The sequence below is a fragment of the Neodiprion pinetum genome, chromosome 5 (assembly GCF_021155775.2).
Source record: "Neodiprion pinetum isolate iyNeoPine1 chromosome 5, iyNeoPine1.2, whole genome shotgun sequence".
Lineage (NCBI taxonomy): Eukaryota > Metazoa > Arthropoda > Insecta > Hymenoptera > Diprionidae > Neodiprion > Neodiprion pinetum.
Window position 1 is genome coordinate 27,434,938 of NC_060236.1, and position 27,125 is coordinate 27,462,062.

A 27,125-nucleotide genomic window follows, 5' to 3' on the forward strand; every position below is an offset into this window, starting at 1 on the left:
CGATGGTCATGAAGTTCCTCTATATAGATGACTCCATAATGCAAGGTAACCTTTTACTCGGAAGAAATGGACCTTGGTCTATCTGAAGTTGGTTGAATCAGTGGTCGTTCTGTGGATAAACTATGAGTTACAGATGATGCGATGCTATAAGACGCGACGATACTCTGCGACAAAAATTCACGTCGTGTGCCATATCTTCCTAAGAAGATTGTGTGTCGTCGTCGCAGAATGTGTGGTTGCTGCAGGCGAAGAGGATACAGAGTGAGACGATGGTGGATGGTATGGGACAGTTTACGGTGCACACTAACCGGTGCATCATATAACTATACACACACTGGCAGGCAGGAGAGATAAAGGGAGAATTGAAGGGGGAGTAGAGAGGTGGACTAGTAGACGTGCAATAAACCTTGTTACAGGTAATTACAGCTGGGAAGCTAAAATCCGCCGCAAGAATCAACCTGGGGAACAATTATCCGACTCACCCCCGTAGCTCGCAACCCCCGAACCTCCTCTCTCGGATGCCGTACAGGACAGGGTGGCGGAGCTTTGACAAAAGCATCCTAAACATCCTGGAAACTTGGGCTTAAACCGCCTTTTATCGAATTAACCCCACCACCGCGAGTCTTTTGGCCAGCGTTGAGAACCGCTGACACGCCATCATCCCTATACCGCGTTACGATTCGCGGAGGTTTTAACCCGGCCTTTTCCCATTGGACCAAACCGAAACGCCCATTTGCTCGCGGGTCTGCCCTCCCTTTCACCCTGAGAACAACTCCGCAGGATAACCGACGAGCTTCTAGGCACGCTAGTTGCTCGCTGGCTGAAGGCACGATCGCCGAGAGAAACCCGCCCACGAACGAAAACCAACGCAGAGGTTTTAAAATCAACTCGAACATCGCCGCGTGCCACGAGTTCAAGAAACGAAGACCGAACCAACCAAGAGTGGTAGAATCGTCGTCCTTACCGTTCCTGCGGGAGGACCTTCACCTACTTTTTATCCAGCACGAGATTGGATATGGATTCTTAGTCCTTGAACAAAGGATCGAATAGTCGCAGTGTTTTTTCAAACCCAGTGAGCGAACTTGTTTACCAGTGACTTAGGAGTGGTCCATGATAAGTACCAACGAAATCGCAGCAAAGACATGGTGCTGAAATTATGGACACGCGCTGAAGCCGACTGTTACCAGTGAGACGGTAGAAGGCACGGAGTTATAATATAAAATTTTGTGCGGAGAAAGATTTTACTTTAGTTTTCTTTTTTATTTTTCTTTGAGTTCAATCTCGTTCCTTCGTAGTATCGAAGACGCTGACGATGATGATGATGATTTGACGCCTATATCAGTAACGAGTGAGCGCTGATGTGACGGGGTCGAGAAGAGATCAAAAAGTGTTCATGCCGCGCGGCTATCACCTCTAGACTGTCAGGAGGACTGAATTCGACGTCATGGATTCTCATCAGCTTGTCGAGACCGCGTCTCAGAACAGCCAGGACATAACGATTCAGCAAAAACCGGCGAGCAGCACTCCGAGGCACAGCATCGACGCCATCCTTGGACTTGCTGGACGAAAAAGGAGCGCGCAGGATATGGAGGAGGGATCGAGGGAGCACGAGACTAACGGTACCTTGTCAATTGACGCATCTTCAGCTCTGACTAACTTCCCAAAAACCACCCAGAACCGTTGGCTCCAGGGTCGTGCGTATGCAACGCGGCATCACCGACGGCCGGCGTCGCGGCGCCACGCGACTTCCTTCTTCCTGCACCCCGCCTCTTATCCGGCAATGCGCGCCGTTCCTCGTCGACCCCCGTAAAACTCCCCAAAATCATTGCAGAAACGGATTACTGTTAGACCGGATGCCGCGCCGTGAGCACCCCGGCATCCCCCGGGACCTTGTTAGGCGAGGAACGAATTCTCCGGCTCACTCAATTCACCGGCTCTGGTTACTTTTCGCGGATACCTACCCTAACCCCCTAGCCCCGTGTTTCCCGTCAATTTGGTGTTTATTGATGCCATAGAGTTACTATCGACGGTATTTGGTCCACCAATTTTCATCCCATTCGTTTTAGGAATGATGAAAGTTATCGTTTTTTCAATTACGGAGGTGAATTTAATCACACCACGATTTCTTAAATTGTTTATTATTGTATAGGAGTAATTTTGGATTCACTTAATTTCCGATAAAGAAAAAAAAAAAAAAAAGAAATTGACTGAGGAAACGAATTTGAGATTATTAATTTCCCAATGATAGATTCTTATCTGAAAAATAAGCAGAACGGATAAAAGTATCTGTATAGTTTTAACCGATGGCAAACTAGAGGTAGTTGCACAAATTCAATTATCCTACATTTGCATTCATTAGTTCATTGTTAATTCATTTTACAATTAGTATCTCAAGCAATACGATTGAGATTAGAATATATTCTTCACACCTGATTGAAAGATTTCTAAAAACCATGTGACCAGACGACTTGTTTCAAATTTGTCCGAAAACCAAGTGTCCAAAAGCTGAAATACATCCACTTTCCGAATCTCGTCCCCGCATTGAAACGCTTCCATGCTAAAGTAGCCTAGTTGTACAAAAACTGGACTTTCATATACGTGATAAAAAGATTCTAAAATATTTTGAAAGTATCTGTAAAGCGTTTGGAGAAACGTTTTTGTTTGTCTTTTTTTTTTTTTTTTTTAACGAACATTGTAGCCAAAATCGTAAACATTCAAAGTAACTACGTTTGCTGGAAAATCTTCAATCATTTTGTGAATAAATTTCGATAAATGGGGAGAGAGATTTTTTTTAAATACGTTTTCTAATATGTTAAATGTTTATTTCTCGGTTCCCCCGGGAGAATAGACTCGTCAATAAAGCGAACCAGAACCCTTGCCGCGGCGAAGGGTGCGGGGGTGGTTAACGTGTATAATAAAATTTGTGTGGGTATAAAGTAAACCCGGTAAACCCCGTGATCACGTACTTATTACACGCCAACCAGCAATCCATGCAGGGCGTGTAACCCCGTTGTGTATACCATATTCTATGGTGTAGGAATCGTTAGCGGCGTCGCTCGGTGGCGGCTGGGTTACCTCGTCCATGGATATAGCGTGTAATTGAAAAATCGTTGCTATCAACGGATCTTTCGACCTGCCGAACAATTAGCCGACACGCGACTCACTGACTGACTGACTGACCGACTGACTGCCTCACTGACTCTGCTCAACGAACGCGAAGCGTTCCGTCTTTCCTTTTTTTTTTTTCTTTTTTTTTTCAATTTTCACATCATCGCCGACACTCCAAAACTTATCTCTAATCATCGAGTTTTCAATGCCAATCGTTCGCAACTCGACGAACCACTTTTTTTTTTTTTATAACAAAGATTTCGGAGAGGTTCCAATATTGGGAATAATCTTTATTCGTCTGTATATATATATATATATATATATTCATTTCGACGATTTCGAAAAGTTTCACTCGACATACGAAAACGGTATAGTGGCACAATTTTGTTTTTTTTTTGTTTTTTTTGCGGTGTTAATTAGTATCTTTGAAAAAAGAAAACAACGTATCACAACAATCTGCATTCAGACATGTTGTACAAAATGTATACACATTTTTTGGAACACGTTGTTTTTTTTTTCAAATCTTCATCCATGCTTACAAAGTTCAGAACTACAGTTTGAATAAACTCGTGAGAAACATGTCGGTTCATTTAACGCAGCATTTTCGTGAGCTTGATTTTAAAAATTTAACTCTACCACTTTGTAAATTCGTTGCTTAAAAAAAAAAAAAAAAAAATTCGTCAATTATTTTGAACGCGTACCGGAGTTGGAAAAGTGATATGAAAAATGGAACGGCTTATTTATATTACATACACGCTGATTACGGTGTATCTGCTGACATTTTTCTCTTGTCACGCGTGACAACAATCCCCTTGTATACCTATACAACTTACACGGGGTTTGAAACTCGCTACCCGCTGCATGCTCCTGCAGCAAGAACCGTGCATTCATTACCGATACGTAACCGGAAACGAAGTAAAAAGTATGTAAATTAATTGTAATGAATTGAAAGACCTCTAAGCACAACCGCGTACAAGCGTCAGATTTTATTATTATTATTGTTGTCGTTGTTATTATTATTATTTGTACTTTGGTAAATGTACACAAATTCGTACATCTGGGTAAAAAGTATTCATTTCGGTTACGATTTGTATTTTTTTTTTTCCTCCCGAGCAGTTGACTTATGATTTTTGACATTTTCATTGAATTTTGTGGATGAATTTCGTTTTCATGTTTTCATCTCTTTCTTTTTTCCTGTTTTTTTTTTTTCTTGTTTAAGATCCAGAATTCACAGTTCCTGCAATTTTGTAACGCGTGTCAGTTTAATTCCTTATGCATAAAATAACGGTATAACTTGTTTAAAATAGCTCGGAAAAGTGACAGCAGTTTAATGCGATTTTTATTAATAATTAGGCAAAAGCGGTGTCGCACGGTGAAGAGAAAAGCTCAACGTATATAAGCGTGTGTTCGTACTATTTGACGCCGCAATAACCTGTGAATAGCTATTTAAATTAATTATACTCGCTGCTGCGGTTTTCTGCGCCATGCGCCAGTCGCCGGGTCTTCCGCCACCGTGATTAGAAATTAATTATTAATCAAGAAACGCTTATCATCAATTCTGTACCGTAATACAGCTCACAGACGTTTTAATAGCGTTGATAAATTTTATACCATGTATTTTCTTTTATCAACGACATTTTCTTCAGCTTCTATACCGAGTTTTCTGTTAAATTTTTTCCTTCGTCCGTTTTCTCGTCACTTATTTTTTCCGAAAACCTTGAATCCGGGATCGTTCAGAGTTTTTCTCGGTGTTTTCGAATTGTTATTTGGTCCTTTTCTTTTTCTTCGATTTTTAAGAAGTAAATTACGAACGGTTTCTTCTACACCTGCATTGAAAGACCAGTGAGTGGGTATCCAACAGGCGTCTGTGATAATTGCCTTTTAATTGTCCGCATGGTTAATTAGCGTCGAAAGATTGTAGCTGTGTTTAGAATTAAGAAGGACAGAGGAGGAAAAAAGAAGGCAATGACGATACAGACGGGCTGACGCGGCGTGGACAAAAACGACGAGTTGAAAAAACTGCCTGGTGGTTAACTAAGACTCAATCTTGTACGACTAATCGAATTACCATTAATTATGATAATCAACGCGCCAAGATGGAACGAGGGAAAAAAGAAACAAAACCGTTGTTTTTTTTTTTCTCTCGTCTAATCTTCCTTTTCATAAAGAGTGAGGAAAAAAGACAACCCGTCGACGTTAATATACGTGAAAATACAAAAAGATGAGGAAAGAGATTAAAAAGAAACGAACAAAAAAAAAAAATAAAACATGCTCATCCAAGGACCAAGGAACAGTGAGAGGAGAAAAGAAAGATGGAAACGCAAAGAAGACAAAACGGAACAACCGCATTTATCCTCGAGCCAATACGCGCATGTACAAAACGCATATGTAATATGTGATGAAATAAAAGCATGAGATTCGAAAAACGATACAAGATGAAAGAAGAAGAAGAAGGAGAAGCGAGAGAAGTAGAAAAAAAGTAACCAAGAGTTAAAAAAAAGAAGAAAAAACTTGATGAAAAAAAGAAAACACGTTCTTAAGCCTGTCGCTTCTTAAGAGCTGCTACTAATGGACCGAGGAACCTTTTTTTCCGTCATTTTTTTTTTTCTCCTCTCCTCTCCTTCTCTTCCATCTCGGTTTTTTTCCTTTCCTTTTCTTCAATCTTGAAACTGGCTGTCGAACGCCAACACGAGCAACGATCAGCCCGGTAATCGGCATGTAACAAGAAATACGCGCGAGTCTCTTGACGACGTTACAAGCAATTAGCGACGATGGTTGTATCAAAGTCACGGAATTCGGTATGGCAGTTCGATAAAAATTGCGTGCCATTCGTGTGTTTTAAACAAAACTAACAACAATCAGCGATGATCGAACTTGAGATGCGGAGAGATAAGTAAATCGGAACAGCGAAAGGATCAACCGATGAATCGAACACCTTGTATAATCCAGTCTATGTTTGTTTACACTGAGAAAAATTTCATTTCTCACAGTAACTAGAAAAATTTAGCAAAACAGGTATCGTTAAAAAAAAGTATTTTTTTTTTTGGTAATTGCAACGCAAAATCAGTTTGTGAGGTTTAGTCTACTTTTTCAGTTAAACAAGGCTTTAACGTCAATTTATCTTTGCACGAGCGTTAAATTTTCGCAACAGTTGCAAGAAAATATAGCAACAGTGATCGTAATGAGAAAGAATAGTAACGGATACTAGACTTTCCGGTAACAGCTATGTGAATAATTTCCATTTTCTACCTAGAACTATATTTCTCTACTGTGGTGAAAAATGAAAACAGTTAAGGACTGAGCGGCAACCGGAACTAAAATTTTTTCTCAGTGTATGTTTCCTAGCCACCCGGTAATTTGGCGTCGTCGAAACTTTTCTCCAACCCTCGCCTCGTTACCGGCCGCCTGAAACGTATGAGTATCAACAAAAAAGGGCAACAATGAATCATACTTAATTAGAGCGATAACGACTGAAATTAAGTACACAGGACTCGCGGTTCGCACGATATCCGCTAATTCCAAGCCCGCCTGTACGTGTATATAGATACTTGTACATGTGTAAATATCATACTCTCCATCTCCCGCGGGCTTGAAAACTTGATACGACCATAACCCGTATCACGAGTCGTAGGAAGGGGACGTAATGAAAGCGAAGAAAAGTAAAACACAAGACGTAAAAACGAAAATAACCCCGTTGGATACATACAAGTGCACATGGCATAGCGCGATGACGTTGATAAAGTCACGGCTGCGGCTGCAACTAACTACCAATTGTTGTTCAACACTACAATACCGTCTGTGTTCCGAGGGGTGAAAATACGATTGGTTCCCGGTATCCGGCATTTTCACCTTCAGTCTCTTACTAGTGGTAAAACGTTAAGCCGCCTGCAATCGCGTCGTTGCAATCTCACCTCGTACGGTTTTCATCCTCCTAATTGACTCGCGATGTCGAGTCCATGGCTACCCATCACCGCACATGTGGTGCAGGATGGCTAAATAGCGGCGAACATGGATCGAGAAAACGAGACCATTTGCACCAGATCAATAAGAGAGTCACACGTAATGCGTATAACTCGTAATACGATTCGACACCATGCCGGGGGACTGTCTAGTCGGCACTTACGTGAGCTGAAAAACATCGCGAGTAACCCGGCCAGTCAGTCACTCACTCACTCACTCACTCCGCAGAGTGTGCAGGCAGGTACCTGGCCAGAAACAAATGGGGCTAAAATTACAGGTAATTGGACAAACCTGGGCTCGCAATGTCACGCGATATTCTCCGACAGGCGACGATGATCAGCTTCTGTAAGTGCAGGTACACGTTGTTCGAAAACATTGTTCGGTCAGTTTCCAACCATCATGCGGTGCGTCAGAACGGTGAATCGTTGGTGAGGAGTTTTGCGATTTTCTGTGGGACCATCCATGGGTTTCATTGATGATAAACTTGTTCCAAGGTTCGTGTGATCCAGTCTGCACAGCGACGGAAGTTTGAGCATTTATTGAGTGAATGAACTGGAGTGAGAGAGAAGGAGAGTTGAGGGTGGGATCGGGAAGGTGGGAGAAGAGATAGGTGAAAACCAAGCCGGAGGGAATATATGGGAAACACGCAGTTAGGGCTTATCGAAGCGTCAATATTAATCGCAGCAATTATAAACCAATTGCTAATGGCTTTGCGATTTACACTAATTCAAATACGTACACCACGCCAGTCTCCAGCTCCCTAGCTCGATACGCCACCACCGCCAACACCACCACCGTCCCCTTCGCGCTCCGGTGTCGTGTTCCTAATTATCGATTAGAACAATCTGCATCCATAACTGTACGTGCGGATTCCACGTGCACAGGGACGATCCATGCTATTGGGAAATGCTCGAATCGTGAATCAAAGTCACTGCGAACCAGGGTCAGCGTGATTTTGGTCTCGGAAGAAGAGCGCGATGAGAGGACGCACGTGTGTTCGGACCATGTCGAGGTTGTGGACGTCCTGTCCGCCTGTCCATGGGAAGAAGACAAATTTAGTAATCCTCTTTGGCCCTCTTTGGTCGGCTGGCTAATCCCTCTGTGTCACGGCTTGTTCTTTTTATTCCCGATGGACCTTTTTTCACTCCTTCCTCTCCGATCCTCCGATCGTCTTGGCTCGACTCGACTCGACTCTCTTCTTCCTGTCCTCCCACGCCACTCAGGGAAATTAGATTGCGGATTAAGTGACGATCGACAGCCGCGCGAAGAGTTGGATGATTGGAAATAAAATTAGTCGCGGTACCGACCTGCGGAGGAGCAAAGGTGCGTGAATGGTTTCCGATTTAGAAACGAGGAACCGCCGTTCTCCACCGTCGCCGCTAGGCTCAACGCTAGTCTCGAGCTTCAAGTTTTGCGTCAATTAGTAACGGTAATTACCGCGAGCGGCGGTAGATAGTTTGCTTTTTGTTGATCGTTGACGAAGCTGTAATTAATAAGCTGCCAGCCAAGTTTAATCCGGTTAACTCGCTAGCGTTCAAACTCGTTATATTTCAGGCACATCCCTTCCCTCCTCCTTCATCCCCCTCTTCCTTCCTTCCTTCGTACCTCTATCCCCCGTACCTATCACGAATTAACGCTCGGCATTCAGGAATTATATACGCGCCGTGTGTGCACGTGTACCAACACATCTACGGAACCGAACGCAAACCGACGCGTACACTTTGGTGAACGGATTAAGTTGTCATAGCGTCGAAGATCGGAGAAAGATGCGAGGAAAAAATATGATCGTCGGTTTGAGTGAACCTGTGAAATTCACATTTCACTGCAACGTTCATCGGAACCGTGAACAGTTCAAGTTTTTCAATTCAATTTCAATTTCTTCAAGTCTTCAATGATACTTTTGCAGCTTTTCCCATCAGTCATAAAATTGCTCCTTGAAATGCAAAACAACTTTTGAATCTTGAAAGAAAATCTAAAGTCAGTCGGAGAGAGAATATTGCTCGTTCAACGGGTATTGAAAGTTTATCCAATAATTCAGAGCCGTGACAGTTGAGAAGGAACACGAAGCTATCGAGTTTAAAACTGGCAACACCTTGCGGACCAAAAACGTTGGTACGAATCAACGGGTTCAGGACGTGCATAAAGCAATATGTACGAAAGGAGATGACGGACGTCGATAACCCATTAGAGTTGTTTATCGAATTAACGTTTTTGCCTCAGCAAGAGATGCTAGCCGACCAATCCGGTCAGTCAGTCAGTCAGTCAGTCAGTTAGTCAGTCCGGTACGGTTCGACGAGTGTTTCGGTCCTCCTTTTTCCCTTCATAATGTATCTTTATTTTATTTGGCCCTCAATAGCCGACTTCTATATACGCCGCGTCTGCAGGGGAGCCGCGGAGATTGAGTCGTCTGAAAACGGTCATGGTGCCGAAGCATCGTCATCATCGTGATCGAAGGAAACGGCAGCAAGCAAGGAAGCATGGCAGCAGCGACTGGTAAATTTATCAGAGATCAGTGTTGGCCCATTAGAGTCACTGCCCACTGCCCACTGGAAGTCGAAGCGCTGGCTCGTCTCTCCGTCCATTAAGTTATCTATTCGTGTCAATCTCTTAAGTAGCTAGAGACCGAACTAGGGGCCCTTTATAACCGAGATACAGATCACCTGCGGTGGGCTCGCGGACCTCGAGTTTCGGCACATCTCGGGAGGAATGGAAGAAGTAGAAGAAGAAGAAGAAGAAGAAGAAGAAGAAGGCTGCAACATTTTCCCGGCGTGCTGCACCACGGAGAGGAATCGAGAAGGGGTTGAAGGTCCGAAATCTGGTTACGTGGACGGTTACCACAGCTCTTCGTATAGTCGAGCTGACGTTGTATCCGGCGCTTGACTGCCTGCCGGGATACCGTTCGTGGGTATCGATTGTTGTTGGTAATTAAGTCGCATAGTGACACGTCAATCAGAACGTGAGCCGAGGTTATTAGGCCGTTGATTAACAAGCCTGTCTATACGTATACTGTTGGTACGGCTAGATCCTGCGCACGAAGATCCGCGCTTCCACGTCCGTGTAACCGGGCTCAGCAACCACACTCCACCCATTTAGTCCGTAGACGCGCCAACCTCGGCTGGATACAGTCGCCCGTAAGCAACCCTATTATCTCCACCACAAGTGGATGTAATGCAGTATAAAGCCCGCCCCGAGAACATTAATTACAGGGCTAATAAGCTGGCGAACAGCATCTTACACATCGGACCAATCCGACGTCGTGGGATCGGATCCCGATTCAAACTCGCCGACCTCCGGTTGCCTGCTTCTTATTTTCATCGTTTTATCGGCGAAAGTCAGAATCCGATTGGCCTTCGTTTCCACGGTCGAGTTCCAGCGCAGTACGATAAGAGGACTTTGTTCTCCCGGACCCGAAGAGTCGGGAACTAACCGAAAGACCTTAAATCGCTGTTCTTGGAAACAGCTTCTTCCGCTTTGATTTTATCCGTCATGATTGTATCACAAATCCTGACTTTAACTTGACGACGATCAGTTCAAGACCAAAGTCTGACCTAAGCTTTGACTTCACTTGGTCCTCGTTTTATTTTCAGGAGAGAACAGTTGCAACTCGACGGGGGGCGGAAGCGATGAGGAATTGGGAACCGGATGCGGATCTGACGACCTAACCGGAAGCAGTGGTAAGAAGAAGCACCGTCGCAACAGAACTACCTTCACAACCTACCAGCTACACGAGCTGGAAAGAGCTTTTGAGAAGTCCCACTACCCGGACGTCTACTCGAGGGAGGACCTGGCGATGAAGGTCAATCTGCCAGAGGTCCGGGTCCAGGTAAGCGGTCTTTCCTTTACAACCACTCTCGCCATTCCTACCTGAACCGTTTATCGTCGTCAGGAATCGAGTTGTGCAAATCGCGATCACCGAATCCATGTCCACCAACTTCGGTGGTCTCGCAGTCCGGAGTACCTCTAAGCTTTACGGAACCATCGCCGGCATTTGGAATTATGTGCGGCAGAATTGGAATGGAAATATTTTTTTCGCGTGTAGACACCGTTCGCTGTTTTTATATCATACATAAGTATATCCGGTTTCGTTTCAAGTCACGAAAGCAATTTCAGGGGAACGAATTATTCGTTCTCGTTTTTAAAGTTGGACAAGTACCGTGGAGCAGGATCGTATCAAGTATAATTGGACCCTGTGACCGAACTATGCGCTTTTTAGGCCAGACATCAGAGTCCAGTCGCACAGACCATCGCGACTCGGTTCACGATAATCGGTCGGTCTGTGCTTTATTCTTTCGTCAAGAGATCAGCTGACTGTTGGAATAGTACGTCGAGCTGCGTGATTGTGAGCAATGCGTTTGGGACTCGGAGAGAGAGAAAGAGAGCGAGAGAGAGAGCGAGGGAGAGAGAGGAAAACGAGATAGGTAAATGTCAAACTAAGCTATTACGTTAAGCACCGTTTTTCGGTGGGTGCGTGACACGTAAGGATTTACCATTGATTTATTCCACCGCATAACACAGAGAGAAGTACCGATACTCCGCACTGTGGTTCATTCCCCACGGATGAAAATACACGTGTGTAGTTTAGTAATATTTTTTTTTATTTTTTTTTATTTTTTCAACTTACGATACGTGAATTGCGACCTCACACGCGTTGGTTTGTAATACATCAAAATCTATTTTAGAAGTTGCGTATGCACACATAAGATGCACGTTCATCTATCACGTAACTAATTTTATTTTCTACAATATCCATCTCGGATTCAATTCTCTTCACTCGCATTTGCTTATCTTCAAATAGTTTATCGTGATATCGATGAAAACGTTTCCAAATCTGGTATTCTTCAAGTGTCTCAAATAGAACAATGCGTCTATGTAAACATAAAACCTACAAACAAAGTTGTTCGTTCATTAATGCAACCACGTTGCTTATCTACGTGAAAACCAAAGCAAGAATGAATTGGCGATACGTTCATTTCATCGAATGAAACGAGCAATGGAAACCAGTATTGATTGCACGATTCTACAGACGCACATTCATTCGAATGTGGACACTGTGTCTGTAACATTCAGTATCGAATCAGTTACTCGTAATATCGTAGACGGAGCCCTTGTTGATATTTTTTTCTTCTCCGCTCGTATTCGAGAAGCTTTAGTAAGTTGTAAGACTCGTTAAACCAGTACGAAACCAACCGTGGAACGGACCGGTCGAGGAATATAAAATCGGCTGTGCGAAATTCTGTGACGTAAAATCGGTGTTGTGCCGAAGTTAGTGACATTGTTTTTCTGACGTATGATGACAAGTTGATGCAAAATTGATATTCTCGAGTGCATTGTGATGGTGAAAATTAGCAAGAAATATCTCGGAACGGATTCTTTTGATCCTTCACCTTCTAGTTTATCACAATCCTTTGGGTAATTTCGGTTTGGTTTCGATAATTTTTCGGAGTTATACAACTTTGATCGTTAGAAACGTTGATTCATTTTTGGTTATCAGTTTCCATCTAATTGTAAGTTCGAGTCTCGGCTGCCTGATCATTGACGTTATTTCAATTTTTATATATCAGCGATGGGCGTTCTAACGTTAATTCGAATAACTTGACGATGTTCGAAAGTCAAACTTTTGTGAAATACCTTTAACCCCCAACACTTTCACAGTATTACGGGGATGAAACCGAAGCGGATATTTCTATTTCGAAAAATTTCAACACGTTCGGTTTCTAACTCGCGAGACACAGTGCGGATGTGTTGGACGGTTCGGACTAGGTGCATGTAAGCAAAGCCGACGCGATGCCGGTGTTTCCGTGCTGGCAATCAGGGTTGGGATCAACGGGCGGGCGCAACGGGGGCGACGTATTAAACTAAATTAAATTAATTATGTGCGTGACAACGATAAAAGCAAGCAAGCAAGCAGCAGTCGCGTGCTACAAGGCATCGATTAGCCAACCGAACGCGGCGCGGAGAGGCCGCAACACAGTCGCCAGAATCTGCACCTTTGCCGCTTTGCACGTATACACATATTATGTATCAGGTATGTACGCCGGGTTTTAACCCGTGTAAACCCCTAACAAATCCAATATTCTCAATATCGCGGCGCCGCCGCGGCTCAGTCGAGCAGTCAATTAAAAATAATGAGATCAAAATACGTCTGCGGTACGTGTACGTGTATTATGCGTATAGATATAATAACGCACGCCTGTCTGTCTTTCGACAAATTGCTCTTCTCCTACGTCTGCGGTAATAGGCTTACCGCTGGCTTATTGTTAGTTAGCTACCGGCGGTAGATTATGTGGGTGGAAAAAAGAAGAGCGAGGCAGGAATGACAATAATTGTAAAACTGTTGTTCAGTGTTAGAGTAAGCTGCGGCCTAGAGGAACGAATGAGACCAAAAACAAAAAATTTACATATCACGATATACTTGTACACATACATTCTCTAACTTGTGCATCTGTTTTTAAACGCAATTGAAAATTTTTAATTGCTAAACCGACTCGATTAGTTTGTTAGAAAAACTTTTTTTTACCCCTCTTTTAGTCCCTCGTGCTGTGTTTTTTTTTTCTCGTATCTTTTACTGCCCTAAATTGTCTCTTGCTCGATCCCCCTGTACGGTTGTTTTACAGAAAAATTGTATCGCGTTTTAGGAATAGCAAAGAAGTTATATCGCGAGCGAGTTTTTAAAAATTTTTTTTCTTGTTCTCGCGTTACCGCAGTTCGGAAATTGAGTACGGAATTTTGGGAAATTTGTCGCGGCGTGAATTGAGACGGGCGCAATAACGTTTACTTATAGGTAAAAAGCGTATATTAACGAGGCTCGCTTTCACGGCGATCAATGCGTAACAAGCCAATAATGGTAATTTAACTCTGAAATAAAACTAAGTGCCATTTCCTTTCTGTTTTACAAGGGTGAAAGCAACCCTTGCCACGATCTATTATATTACGAGCCAAGTTTCCCCATATTACCCGTACTCACGCGATATTGTACCCAGCTGTAACTCGCGCGATTCGAACCAATGAAAAAGAAATACGGTAACGGGGGAACGAAGCTGAAAAAAACTCGATTCACTGTTTTTTTTTTTTTTTGTACTCCTTTTCTATTCCTAAATCGACGAAAGTTAACTCTGAGCATATTTACTTTTATCGAATTCAAGTCATTTATACCTATAAAGTAACTAATTGCCAACTGTTTTTCCAGTTCGAACCGATTCGAATGAATATTTCGGTATTTGTTGGATGGTGGAGCAACATTTTTCAAAAGACTTTTAATTTGATTGATTTTTATTGATTTCTAATAATGTCTATAATATGCATTGTATATCTACTGTAGATTACAATATCGAAAAATAAACGCATAAGCTACTGTTGGTAAGAAAAAAGATGTTGAAAAATAGTGTATTGCGTTACAAGTGCGGAAAATGGGCAATTCCCAACGAGTACGAGTCAGATGTCGTTCATACGCGAACACGTGTGACACACGCTATTTTTTCCATTACACGTGAACCATACTTTAATTTGAGAAGCTGACGAATGTAATATGATAATTCAAAAGAAGTAGATCAAGGGCAATTAAGAGGACCAGAGACATAGGCCCGGTTTCGTGAAACCTGATCTAGACGCGCAAACTTCGGGCTGAACTGAGCCCAATGCCGTCACTGACAGTGCGTGAAGTCCGTGGATAAAATAAAGTTATTAGAAAGTGCAGCTGCGCCAAGAAAGCCCGGGTGTGTAAAATTGAGAATTTCAGCAAAGCGCATGCGCCAGCCTCGTTTTACCGCATTGCTCAAAAATGGAGCACTTTACGCACGCTCGGACAGGCTTCAAAAACCTTACTTTCTAAGTATGCGTTGGAAAAAATTAATTTTGAGTAAAAGAAATTCCACAGCCTCGAGAATCTAGTTGAATTTTTTCCGTTCTAAGCACAAACAATCTGTTTTTGTTTGTTCGACGTTTGCTGCAGATGATGAAATCGCTGAACCGTATTTTCTGTTCCCTTTTCTGATTCGGCACATCGATTAAAAATTCTATCGCTTTTGAATTTCTCTTTCCCGCCTCATTCTCTTCTCCTCTGCCGATATATGTATATATATATTGGGAATAGTTTTCGATGTTAGAGGATCGTCGAAGCGGGTATAATAGCTTATACGTACACTCATACGTATCACATACCTACCTGTATACAATAGGGGTGTAGATTGAATTGACCGTGGCGATCGGGGGCTGCTGAGCAAATGGAAATACGTCAAATGAGAGAATGAAAAAACAGAACGAAAAAAAAAAGAAATGAAAGAAACTAGGAAAAAACTAACGAATTGGAAATCTAAAAACGAGGTTTTGATTGATTTTTCGCGGTGAGTCGACTAATTTCGATGCAGATAGATTGGCCACGATGGAAACACCGCGCAGCACGGCACCCTAGCTGCCGGAAGTCGATTCCAGAACGCGGCTCGTCCTGCAATTGCCAATTGACTAAAATTGCAAAAGACTCCAATTTGATTATACCTGCATGCATACGGATAGCCGTGCTACGGTGCCTCTGATGTCCAGTGGGCTGTTTTCATTAGTGACGCGAAATTATTATTACCCGCATCAATAGAAATCGGTGCAGCATACCTTCGGGGTGTGGTAAAATAAGTGATTCGAAAAACTTCCGATACGTATTCGCTCGGAAAGTCATCGCGTTACTCCTAATCGAATTAGCTATTACGTTATTGTTATTATTATTATTGTGATATTTTCACGATTGTACGAGAAAAATCGTTCGAGAAGCTTAACGAACGCTCGTTTGGTACGTAATATTGTATAAAACGCGATTGCGCAACCTAGTTCTTAAATAATTGTCGAAGATTTTTCAAACTAGCCGAAATCTCTACGATCGTATTACGGTATCATAGAAATTACCCTAAACAGCAGCTCACCGCCGCAGCGCCGTTGCTGAGAAGCTTGAACGAAGGGCACCCTTCATATATTGTTGATATTGTTTACCCCGAGGTCGTCGTGGCAACCCGAAACGCGCACACGTTCGTCCATCGCCTAAACTTAACTAACCCCTTGTACAACGGTTCGGATGTGCATCAGAGCCGATTGCTTCTGTCCGCTGGAGCCGAGACACTGAGCCGTTTGTTATACCGTTTAATTTGCTTTTATTCCAGTCAAATCGCGATCATTATTGCCCGCCTGACGACCGTTTTCCGCACGGAACAACCGCCGCACGTACAATGTTGTGCATGCACTTGCATACACCTACCACTTCGATACGCGGTAACGTTGCCTTGGTGTGCAGGTGAGAGACGGGCCGAACGACCTCCCAGACACGCACTGTCAGTTCCCTCCAAGGGTTGTTACGATGCGATGGTGCAACGAATATATGACCACTTTAAAGGCGCTCGTGTAACTTGACTTTGACGAATCGAAACGCGCGGGTTTCACGTGGCAACGGTGTCACTCGATTCCAAGAAATGCCTATTTTCAACGACGGTTTCAAAGTAGATTATCCGAAAGCCGTTTTAGATTGTCTCGTTCCTATCTGTACGATCAAACCATTCAGAAATCGAATCGCGTCGTGTCGATGTAAAAAAAAAAAAAATGCATGGAGTGTTTTAGTAAGTATGGATTTTAATGATGGAATATTTTCAATTGCGTTGTTCGTCTGATCTGAGTCATCCACACCTCTGACTCGTTTTAAGATGACAGGAAATGATTGTTATCGACTTTGAGTACTCGTGTTGCTTTCCATGTATAACACTAATGGGAAACTAATTGGTAATTGATTCGAATTTGAAGATATTGTTTAATAAAAAAAAAAAAAACCGGATGGTGCGCACATTGTCAAGAAGAACCGCATGCTTGTCTGACAAAAGGGGATTTTCGCTAAACAATCAAAATATTGAGATGTCTTACATACGATTTGCAGCAGCTTTTCGCAAATGGTATAATATACACAATCACCCTGTACAATTGTCGCATCATACACGCCTCTTGTTGTCGTTGTTTTTTTTTTTTCCAACCCCCTGAGCAGCGAATACGAGTAATAACTCAAGTCACGTATGCATTCCTTCGTGTCTGGATAGGCCCAGGGAGTAGGTATTAATGCGTTTGTGCGTGGGCTGCTTGGGCTATACGTAATAGTAAAATATTGCTCGACGTGGGGATCGTAGTGGAGGAAGACGCCGGTGAGAACTTTTGCAGTGGGTCCAACAGCCATCGGGCGTCACCAAACATAAATCAAATTAATCCCGGGACATAATCGAATGCCTGGAAATAGTTGGGTCTGGGTTCGGTTAACGTACGTCACGTTGGGACATGTGGCAAGCATATCTTTATTTACACGAATGAACACTCACTGTCTACAGCTGTGGAAGAGTATCGAAATGACGCATTTCCAGTCACGGTTAGTTTTCGGTGAAGGTGCCGTTCGGTTTCATCCACCATCGGTGAACCTCGCACTTGAGAGACACCTTCGAACAACGACGTGTCATGGAACTGGCAGCTCACACTAGCGCTGAGCAGTAGTAAGTGTAGGATGAGAAAAGGCTGGATTGAGATGGAATTTTCCGGATCGTGAACGGATGTATAAGGACCGCAGAAGACGTCGAGTCGGGATCCCTATTACCATTATTGCCGGTTGGGTTTCCGTGATCCCCGGGCCGATTATTTCCCTCTTTTTCCGTCACCCAGCCATCCTTCTCACTCGCTCTTTCGCTCTCTCATTGGGGAAATGGCGACGCGCCGACAACTCGGAGCTGCAGAAACGTCGGATCGTTTTTCTCCTGGGCGTGATGTTTTCACCCGGAAAATAAGATAATGGCTTTGCGAGCCGCGAGAACCGAGGGCGGCTAGGGTGAGAAATAGCAAAGACCGTGGGACTCCCCGCACCTGTATCCCCGCTCTTTCACTCAACCATACCAACCGTCTCTGCCCTCAAGATCTGAAGCTTATGCTCCGCACTTCGCGCTGAGCATCCGCGAAATTCCTGTGCAAGCCGGGAAATAGTTTTCATATTACAATTTCCACCCTCATTATTCAAAGTACCTGCACAAGGTCCACTTGAGACTTTGTGGCAACCTAGGACACGCTTTGCCATTTCTTTTAATGTTCACACATTTTCACGTCCTCATGTATCATCATAACGTACGAAACTCCCGATGAGAGTAGCGATAACAAAGTGCAGATCGCTGGTACCTGGTTAAAGCAAAATTCCATCTCATCGTTAAAACGAAGGATGTTCTTGCTAGGGAGAATCTATTCCATGGTATGTGGCACTGAAAATTGATCGAATCAATCAATGCCGAACAGCTGTCGGGTTGAAGTCGTTTATCACAGTTGCATGAACTCCTTTTGTCGCCGAGATGTCAAGTGCTTGTGACCATTTGGTGCCTGTCTTTGCACGATTAATAAGTGATATTCCGGTATGGTTTTCACGTTGCATCAGAAGCTTGACACGCTCCAGTTGCACATCGACGTGTTGAAACCTCGTTTGAATTATTTTCGGCCGGTGTACCTGTATCGAGATTGATGAATGAAAAATGATAGGTATTGGAGAATCGTCCGTTCGACTACTACAGACCTGACACCATTCGTCTCCGACCACGTTCCTGATCCTGATGAAGTAATTGAAATAGCCGGTACTCGTAAGGGGTGTTTTGGGGAATATAAATGGAGAGAAAAATTGATGGGTGTATGCGTGGATGTAGAATCGGTTGAAAATTAGCTGTCCATCGTCCGGCTGGCAGCGCCTCACCGGGCGGTAAGCTGTCTGTGGCTCAATTAGTTACCCCGTTTAGAGGTTGTCTCGGGTTATCCGGTTGCCGCTAGGTTCTCTCCTCGTTCGGAATGGGCTGTTTAAGGAACCTCGCGGTTCGCCGCCCCGGCCGGCCAGCCACTCTCCCTCCCTTCGAGCATCAATCATGTCGTCGGCAACCCTTTTCCCGAACCCTGACGTACGCTGCTCCAGGCAGGCTCCGGCTCACCACCACCACTCGAAGCCTCATTCAGACCAAAGTGTTGTGCTCAAACACAAAAACACTTCATTTGCCGGATTAGCTGTTAACCACCGTGGCGTGGATACCTCGGACCCTCCAACCACCCCGAAAGCAAATGAACCATCGCCTGGGTTCTTCGTTAATAAATAAATTATCACCGCGCTCGCGTTTCACCATGTTTCGATGAAATGATATTGTCGAGGATATTGCAGTCGCGGGAAACGTCACTGACCGTTTGTAGAAACGCCTGTCTTTCATCATTGACAGGTTGAAAGTTTGAAAATATTTTTCAGCTTGACTTACGACGAGACGAAACAACTTGCCTGTAAATTGGCAAGAAGCGTTTGTCGGGTAAAAACTTTTGGTGGATTTTAACCTCTTCGTAACCTGCTGTTCGGTTCGTGGTTCTTTGTATGTTTTCGAGGAGTTTTGAAGGTCTTGAAGGATTATTTGGATCGACCGAACGTTCTCAGCGGTATTGCTAATTTCTCACGATGAATAAATATTTCTCGACAAAAGATCATATAACGCCGGAGCGATTGGTGAAATATATTTGTATGAGAGACGGGCACATGGCCGTAACGACGAACCTAACTCAGAGTATAATATTCTAAATTCAAACGGCGCTTTGTCGGCGGTTTATCAAAACCAAGTACAGTGGTATAATCCTTGATGTAATTGACAATTAGCTGGCGGTCCTTATAATCAAATTACGGATGGCCATTGTCGGTGTTCAGGTACAAACGTATTCAGTTCCTCTCCGGCAGAGATATACAAACCGCTCGGTCTTCTTGTCGGCGGCAGCAGTCGGTGATCGCAAGGTCTCTTTTAGCCCCTGACACGTCCTAATATCGTGTTACCAGCCGCTGCCGCCCGTGATCCGAGCTGCACGCCGGGTTTCCTATATACAGAGATGCAAAATGCAACTCAAATGAACCGAACTGAACTCAACTCAACTCAACTCAACTTGGGCAGAGGCCAGAGATCTCTTTCAAAGGGGGCGCGCCGGCAAAGGAAAATATATCCGTTTCAAAGTTTGAAGTCTCGAGTGGGTATTGTGATCCCCCAAAAACTACCCATACACAGCATCGGGGATGAGAAGAAGAGAAGAGCCGAGCGGATTAGTAACGCTAAACTCCGCCGGGAATAAGAGGTACCTACTTTGTCGACCCCGGCTCGTGTAAGACGATCAGGAGGGGACAACGACGAAGAGAACGCGAGATTCTGATTCTACATTCGTACTCGACCATCTCAATTCTCCTGTAATTTTTCCAATCGTTACGAGTCTTTTTCACAGTATCCTCAAGGTCCAATCTAAACTGCGTAATATTTCTGGATTTCAGGTTAAAGGGAGCTTCGGTATTATTTGTGATAAAAAAAAATTTCACCCTCGGTTCGCATTTTCGAACGGTGAAACTGACGAATCTTTGATATCGAATTTTTTAGAAGAGATTTCAAGGGAGGTGGACCACGTGGCGGTTATGGTCTAGGTACATTTGTGCCGGTGGTTTTGTGGGGGTGACGAGGTCACCGTAGAGAATCACGCGAACTATGCTAGGATCAAAACAATAGCCGGTCCCCGATGCGACGGGATTATTGTGGCCCGCGTACCTCACAGGGTATAAATTAATGGCATTTAATTTGGCAAATTAGCCGTATGGCCTCGGTAGGTATTTTGACAGTGCTAAGCGGCATTGTTCCCGTACGACCGAGAAAAAAAAAAAAACAAAAAGAAATGTTCATTAAAATAATAATACCGCCTGCTTTGTCGAGACGAGGTCGTGCTAGCTGCAGGATGCTTGTAAACGTTCGGCTGATTTCTAAACCCCACACAAATATATAACCACGTATATATATGCAATATGTCCTCGCGCTGTATAATACGGGGTATAAATTGTTTATCAAATCGTTGCAAGAAATGGATTCTCCTTTTTCTTTTTCACCTATTATGAGAACGAGGAGATGGTTCTGAACCGAGTGCCTGCAATATAAGAAAAGGGAGACGGAGAGAGACAGAGAGCCGGCTAATAACTCGTAATAAAGCTCAGTGGACTCATATTAGTGTCAGCAGCACGCGACGGCACACAAAGGGAGGGACGCCCTCGGCAAACAGCGCGACTTTTCATGATTATTAACTCGACGAGACACCCTGTAGCGGTCCGGGCTGCCCCCGTTCCGAGCAGATACATGGGACCCTGGAACCATCGACGTCGCGACGCCCGGAGGCATTTCTCCTCGGGACGCCACACCCGCCCCTCCATTTCGCCCCGTAGGCACGCGGCCTTTGGCTCCGGCTCCCGCTCCGGGAACCCAACGTCCTGGGAAACAAATTAATAGTTCGGTTCTGAAGGATATATCTCGGATCTCGGGGGACGACGAAAGCCGCCGCGACGCTACGCGACGTTTAGCCCTACGCGTTACGCCAACTTCTGCACTTGACATCTTGGCCAACTACCGCCTCCAATCAGTGCAACAGCCACGCGTAATTCCGGCTCAGCGTGAAGGCCGGATCCCTTCTGTAATGGGAACGCATTGTTCCAGCTTACCTGATGACCTGTCTGAAGAGGGGATATACAGATTCGATTTTACTGGAGATATTCGATCATCTAGACGAGTATACCCGTCTTGCCATTATCCACCGTAACTTGGGTCTCTCTACTTTCGTACTTTTCATTACCGAGTATATAGGCATGAATCTACAGGGTTCGTACGCTCGGGGAAAAGTCGGAAAATTTCGAAAGTAAGACTCGAAGATCTCAAGTAAATAAAAAAAAGATTGCAGTCAAAACTTTGTTTCGTCGCACCACTTCGTACTTTATATGTGTATTACTCGGTACCAGATCATCTTTCGTTTTTTTTTTTTTTCTTACGGAAAATCGCAGGCTGTCGTTTTTAAATTGACAGTCAGGTAGTAAGACAGTTAGTTACCGGGTAATATTAAAGGTATTAGCGTTAATGTGTTAAAAAAAATTCATATACCTTGAAAGGTTGATGAAATACCTGAAAAAGTCGGGGGGTTTCAGATTCCAAAAAAACGTACGAACCCCGATCTACGAGAATGATCAAATCGTACTTTCATTCGGGATCGTGCACCGCACCTTGGCCATTCATTTTCCTTTCGAAACTCATCATCGTAAAGTACTCTGCAGTCGTTGATTACTGACCCCAGTCTCTAAAACCAAACGAGCATTACAACAAGGACAAGTCATACGTCGTGAACCGTGCAAAGTGAACTTTAAAGAACGGGTGTAACCATTGCGAAACTCAGCCTGGACATGGATCAAAGGACAAACGACACTGCCCGGTCTTGTTGACCAATTGTACCGTTTCGATTCGCAACCGATGCAGAAGAGCAGATCCGAAAACATTGAACGCTTTGTTCGGACAAGTCCTGCAGTGCGGAACCATCGTGTGATAAAACGGGCATATCAGTATTGAAGCTATCGGAAGGACGTTGCAGAGTGACGTGTCGCCGGAGTTGTTTGTAGCACATTAGTATTGTATCGCGAGTTTGGTGTACCGTTAGGGGATGCACGGGCCCCAAATCAAGCAGCGTACAAGTCTGTGTTGAAGGGGGTTCGAGGTGGTTTACGGCACGCTACGACGAGCGAATGGGATATATATATATATAATATATATATAGTGCTTACGTACGGCAGGGGGAAAGTTGAGAGGGTGAGACCGTAGGGCGTCAGAGTGTTTAAGGGTGATTACGAGCAATGACAGGGGCGGCTTTATTGGAGGAGAGTCGGCCCTTCAGTGGTTCTCAAATCTCGCTTTTCGAAAGCGGCAGAAGTGGGAGATGGATATTCGTACGTCCGGGGGGGCGTCGAACGTCGCTCGTTGCTCGGTGTTATTATTTTCTACGGTGAGAAGCTCTGTCGTGGATTGAATTTGCCCGACGGTTTGACGGGGCGTATAAAAAGCACGGTGAATAATAGACCCGGCCGGGTTTTACCCCGCGGGCCCTGCAAACACGGACGACCCCTCCTCGATGCCCTGAATCTAGGCTTATTTCGAAACAACCCCCTCCCCCCATTAACCAAACTCCCGCTGCCTGCAGTAATCGACTTGTAATACACGCTACTAAGAAAACACTCGACTCCTATCCGTCAGCGGCGGTGGATAAACCGGTTATTGTTGTTGCTGTTTTTTTTTTTTTTTTTTTTTCTTCTCACCCGCGTAAAGGTTATTTTGCCGAAAAACCTTACTTTTTTCACAAATCAAAAAAAAAAAAAAAAGAAAATCAAAGTAAGAAAGAATTCTTTTGAAAAATCTACCGCAGTGTCAAAAACAGAAAAAAAAACACTTTTTCCTTCCACAATCTCGAGAGATGCGCGCTTGTAGGTTGCAGCTCTTAGCGTCCGGTGTTGAAAGTAGTCCGTTTCACACTTTCTCAACTCTTTTGCGGGCGCGAAGAAGAAAACGCGAACGATACGTCGTACAATGAAGGAAATCTTTTAATGCCCCTGAGGGTTGGTAAGGGTGACAATGGAGGCACCCTGGCATGCGATCGCTCGGTATGCTGGATATTATGCCGCACTCTGGACGGCGTCGGTAATACGCATGTACGTACAATGAAATATACGCGTAGAATGCGAACGTGTGTTGCATTACGGTGTATAAACGTGCCATTTACCGGCGGTAATCCTCGTGCGCGTTTTGCTACGGATGAACCACCTTGAAGGTAAGGTTTTTCGACAATGCGATCGGTCTACCGTAATAATCAGAAAATGCAACGAAACTGATTTCTGACGCGATAGCATTGTGCACGCGTATTTCACAGTGTTTCCTTTACTCTCTCCTTTACTGTGACAGTGTTTCCTATATATACATATATATATATATATATATCTCTCTCTCTCTCTCTTTTGTGTCCCTAACGACAATGCATTTACACTTTTATATACCGGGTCACGTTCAAGTCGTCCTTCCAACAGCTTCGCTCTGTGCGTTCTTTCAGCTCGCCTTATGTACCTATTTGTACGCCATTCAATGATGACCATGTGACAGATTTTCTTTTTTCGACCACTTCGAAACCAGATCGACACGGCAATAATTTATGATTCGACAATTTTTCAACGTTCAATGTGACAAATATTTTGTAAATTTTTTACACCTTGCGGCACCGCATCAACCCTGTGGCATAAATCAGACGAGTTGTAAGCAGCTGCTTGATCAGTTCGCTGGTGCGAGACAAAGAGTTTTCTCTAGATTTCGTCCGATGAATCCTTGCTAAAGTGTTGTACGAAGCAAAGCTTGTCTCTTAAAATTTACGGTACTCGGGTTCTGAATTTTAGTGAAAAATCTTGTCCCTCTCATCGTGCGAATAAAATTTTGAAACTTGCGATCTTTGACGTGATGGTGTTCCGGTGTGTTAGATATCCAAAGCATCCCGTCTGCGCAAGAGAATTACCGAGTCGCTTCTCTGCGATCACGTTTCGCGAACGGTAATTATATCCCAGTATATATATATATATATATATATACTATATATACTATATATATATATATGTGTGTGTGTGTATATATGTTTATGTATGTACAGAGAGAGAATTGGACCGAGTTTCTGGATGCTGTATAAGATATGTACAGGTATACATGTACATCAGGCTGGCTGGTAGGTATATCCTAATGAGTTTAAGGAAGAAATTGGGTTAAGCCGCGTTAGCCGTGTCATTCGTTTTCTTTATATTTCCTGAAATACACGTAGCGACTAAGAGGGCAGGGCGTCTTTCCTCCGCCCTCCCTCCCTCCCTCCCTCCCGCCATCACGGGGGATGAAAATTCGCTTATTTTCTCATCATTTAACGGGCCATCTTGCTTCGGTGTTCTTCTTCTTCTTCTTCTTCTTCTTCTTCTTCTTCTTCTTCTCCTTTTCTTTTCCCTCCCCGCGTGCCTTCCTGATCCTTTTCATCGGCGGGGTGACTCCTCCGTAGGTTCTCCAACGGCAGCCGCGCAGCTCGGAAGAAAATTGCTTCTCATCGCAACGAAATATCGTCCTGATGATGAGCCTCTAAGAATTCCTTAGCTTCGAAGGGAATTCAATTACCTTTTCCCTTCTCCGCACCCTGCAGCCTCTCAATCCAAACACCGACGACCAGCATCGTCGCGTCATTGTCGCTATCATCGAGACTCACGGGTTTGAGTTCTTGCTGCTAGCATTGCGTTAAGCACTCACGGTTAAACCTCGTTAATCGTACTCGTTGCCTTTTAAATCCACCCCTTGATCGTCCGACGAAAAATAACTTTTGAAAGTAAACTTTGATTCATACGCGCTTACATTCGCCCGCGTCAAAGTTGAGAAATCGTTTCGTAAAGCACTCTTGAAGGAGTCTTTCAAACGTCTAATTCACACCTCCGCGTAGAATAATTTAAACCACGGTGTTTTAATCTTAGTGCATTATGTTATCATCAGACGCATGTCTCTGTATCTCGTACTCAACGTTGCGGGAATAACTTTTGAATTATTTATAAGCAACGAACTTATAGAGATAGTGATCTACGACTGTCCTACGACTCTTAGACATTGTTACGATCGTACGCTTCGTCTTACGGTGCCCACTTTTTTTTTTTTTTCACCAATGTTTCCCATTGTTTCTACCGTTAGATTTTCATTCTTTTCAAGATACGCTAATTCACATGGTTCCCGGCAGCGAAATTGGCCAATTTGAATATCTTTGACCAAAATCCGCAAGTCTTATTATGAAATTAGGGTGTTCCTTGGAGTTGAGCAAAAAAAAAAAAAAAAAATGGTTGGTACGATCGCAGCCCTTGAGGTTGAAGAAATTGACCGATTGAACACGCGCGATAAACTTGTCTCCGCGAATGTCCGGATCGTTTTTCTTTTGGCCCAAGAGAGATGAGATGTGGTTCTGGAAGAGTGAAACTAAAAGGAGAAAGTCGACGATGAGGAAGCGGAAAAGAAGGAGGCGGATGAGAATGAGGAGGAGGAGGAGGAGGAGGAGGCATCGTGGACGTGGCACCAGCCATCCTACAATAAAGAAGTAAAGATGGCCGCCTCCCCTTCCGCAGGGTCGACAACAACCGACGGTTGCTCCTTGCCGCCCTTGTGCCCTTATACACGAAGGCTGCAAGCGTTGCCACTTACCTTAGGTCTCACCCCATCGAGCTTGTTACTCGCTCTTGAGTCGAATAAGAAAGGCGCGAGGCGTTAGAAGGGGGGGGAGAGAGAGAGAGAGAGAGAGAGAGAGAAAGGCTTCCTCCTCTCGCCCTCTCGATCGGACGGCCCTTCGCGTGGCTTTCTTAAGGGCTATTCTAGGGGAGCCTGACAGCCCCGCCCAGACGTCTCACCCCCACAGCCACTTTCCGCACTTTCGTTCCGCACCCCGCGCCTCACCCCTCAAATTCAATTTACAATTTTCTTTCTCTTTCTTTCCCTATATCGCTCTCTTTTCTCCTACGCCTTCGCTGCGTGCTATATACGTATACTTGTTACGCTTTACTGTACGGCATCTCCGTTGCTCCCTCGTTCGATGTGGGTGAAAATCTCTCTCGTGACAGCTTTTTATAGATCGATGAAAAAATAACGTTAAATTTCGAAAATTGGGAAGGTTATATCGAACTGAGAACACATTTCATTTTTTATAGGTACCGAGGAATTTTATAGTAAAATTGTTTGCGTTGTGATAACTGTTTGAATATTTGTAAAATTAGAAGAAAAATTTAGTAAAGGTAATTTAGTAAATACATGTATATATATTCAGTGCTATTGTCAGCTGTCAATGATATATTTTTCATCAATTTTTCACGAATCTATTTGTTTGGTTTACTAAACTTTTTCAGTCAAATAAAGCCTTGGAACATCGACTTATTGCGATAAAGTGTCCTACGAATGAACATAATGAAAGAGGATAGTAACACAAATTTTTTGGTTACATTTAAAAAAAATCAGAACTGTGCCCATTTTTCATAATTTTCAAAAAATGAAAATAGTTGAGAAATGAAAAGTAAAAATGAGTAAAAATTTCCCTCCGTGTATCATCGGGCTTGTTTTAGGTTTTGAATCGGTAATGGATGCTTCTTGTAATCAGGAATTTTTAAGCCCCGTTCCTTTACTCTTGACTTG

At 43.8% G+C, this 27,125-nt stretch overlaps 1 protein-coding gene across 2 annotated transcripts in view; it reads left to right on the plus strand.

Moving 5' to 3' along the window:
- The first annotated feature begins 832 nt into the window (after window positions 1-832).
- LOC124219473 (retinal homeobox protein Rx1) overlaps window positions 833-27,125 on the plus strand; it is a 33,480-nt gene continuing 7,187 nt past the window's right edge. Inside the window, exons 1-3 of one of the 2 annotated variants that reach the window (XM_046627063.2) lie at window positions 833-1,194; window positions 1,296-1,619; window positions 10,656-10,891. In XM_046627063.2, the coding sequence (XP_046483019.1) occupies window positions 1,445-1,619; window positions 10,656-10,891 (411 nt within the window). In that variant the 5' untranslated portion in view covers window positions 833-1,194; window positions 1,296-1,444. Of the gene's footprint in view, window positions 1,620-10,655; window positions 10,892-27,125 lie in introns of both variants that reach the window. The other variant, XR_006883401.2, reaches the window with a different exon arrangement.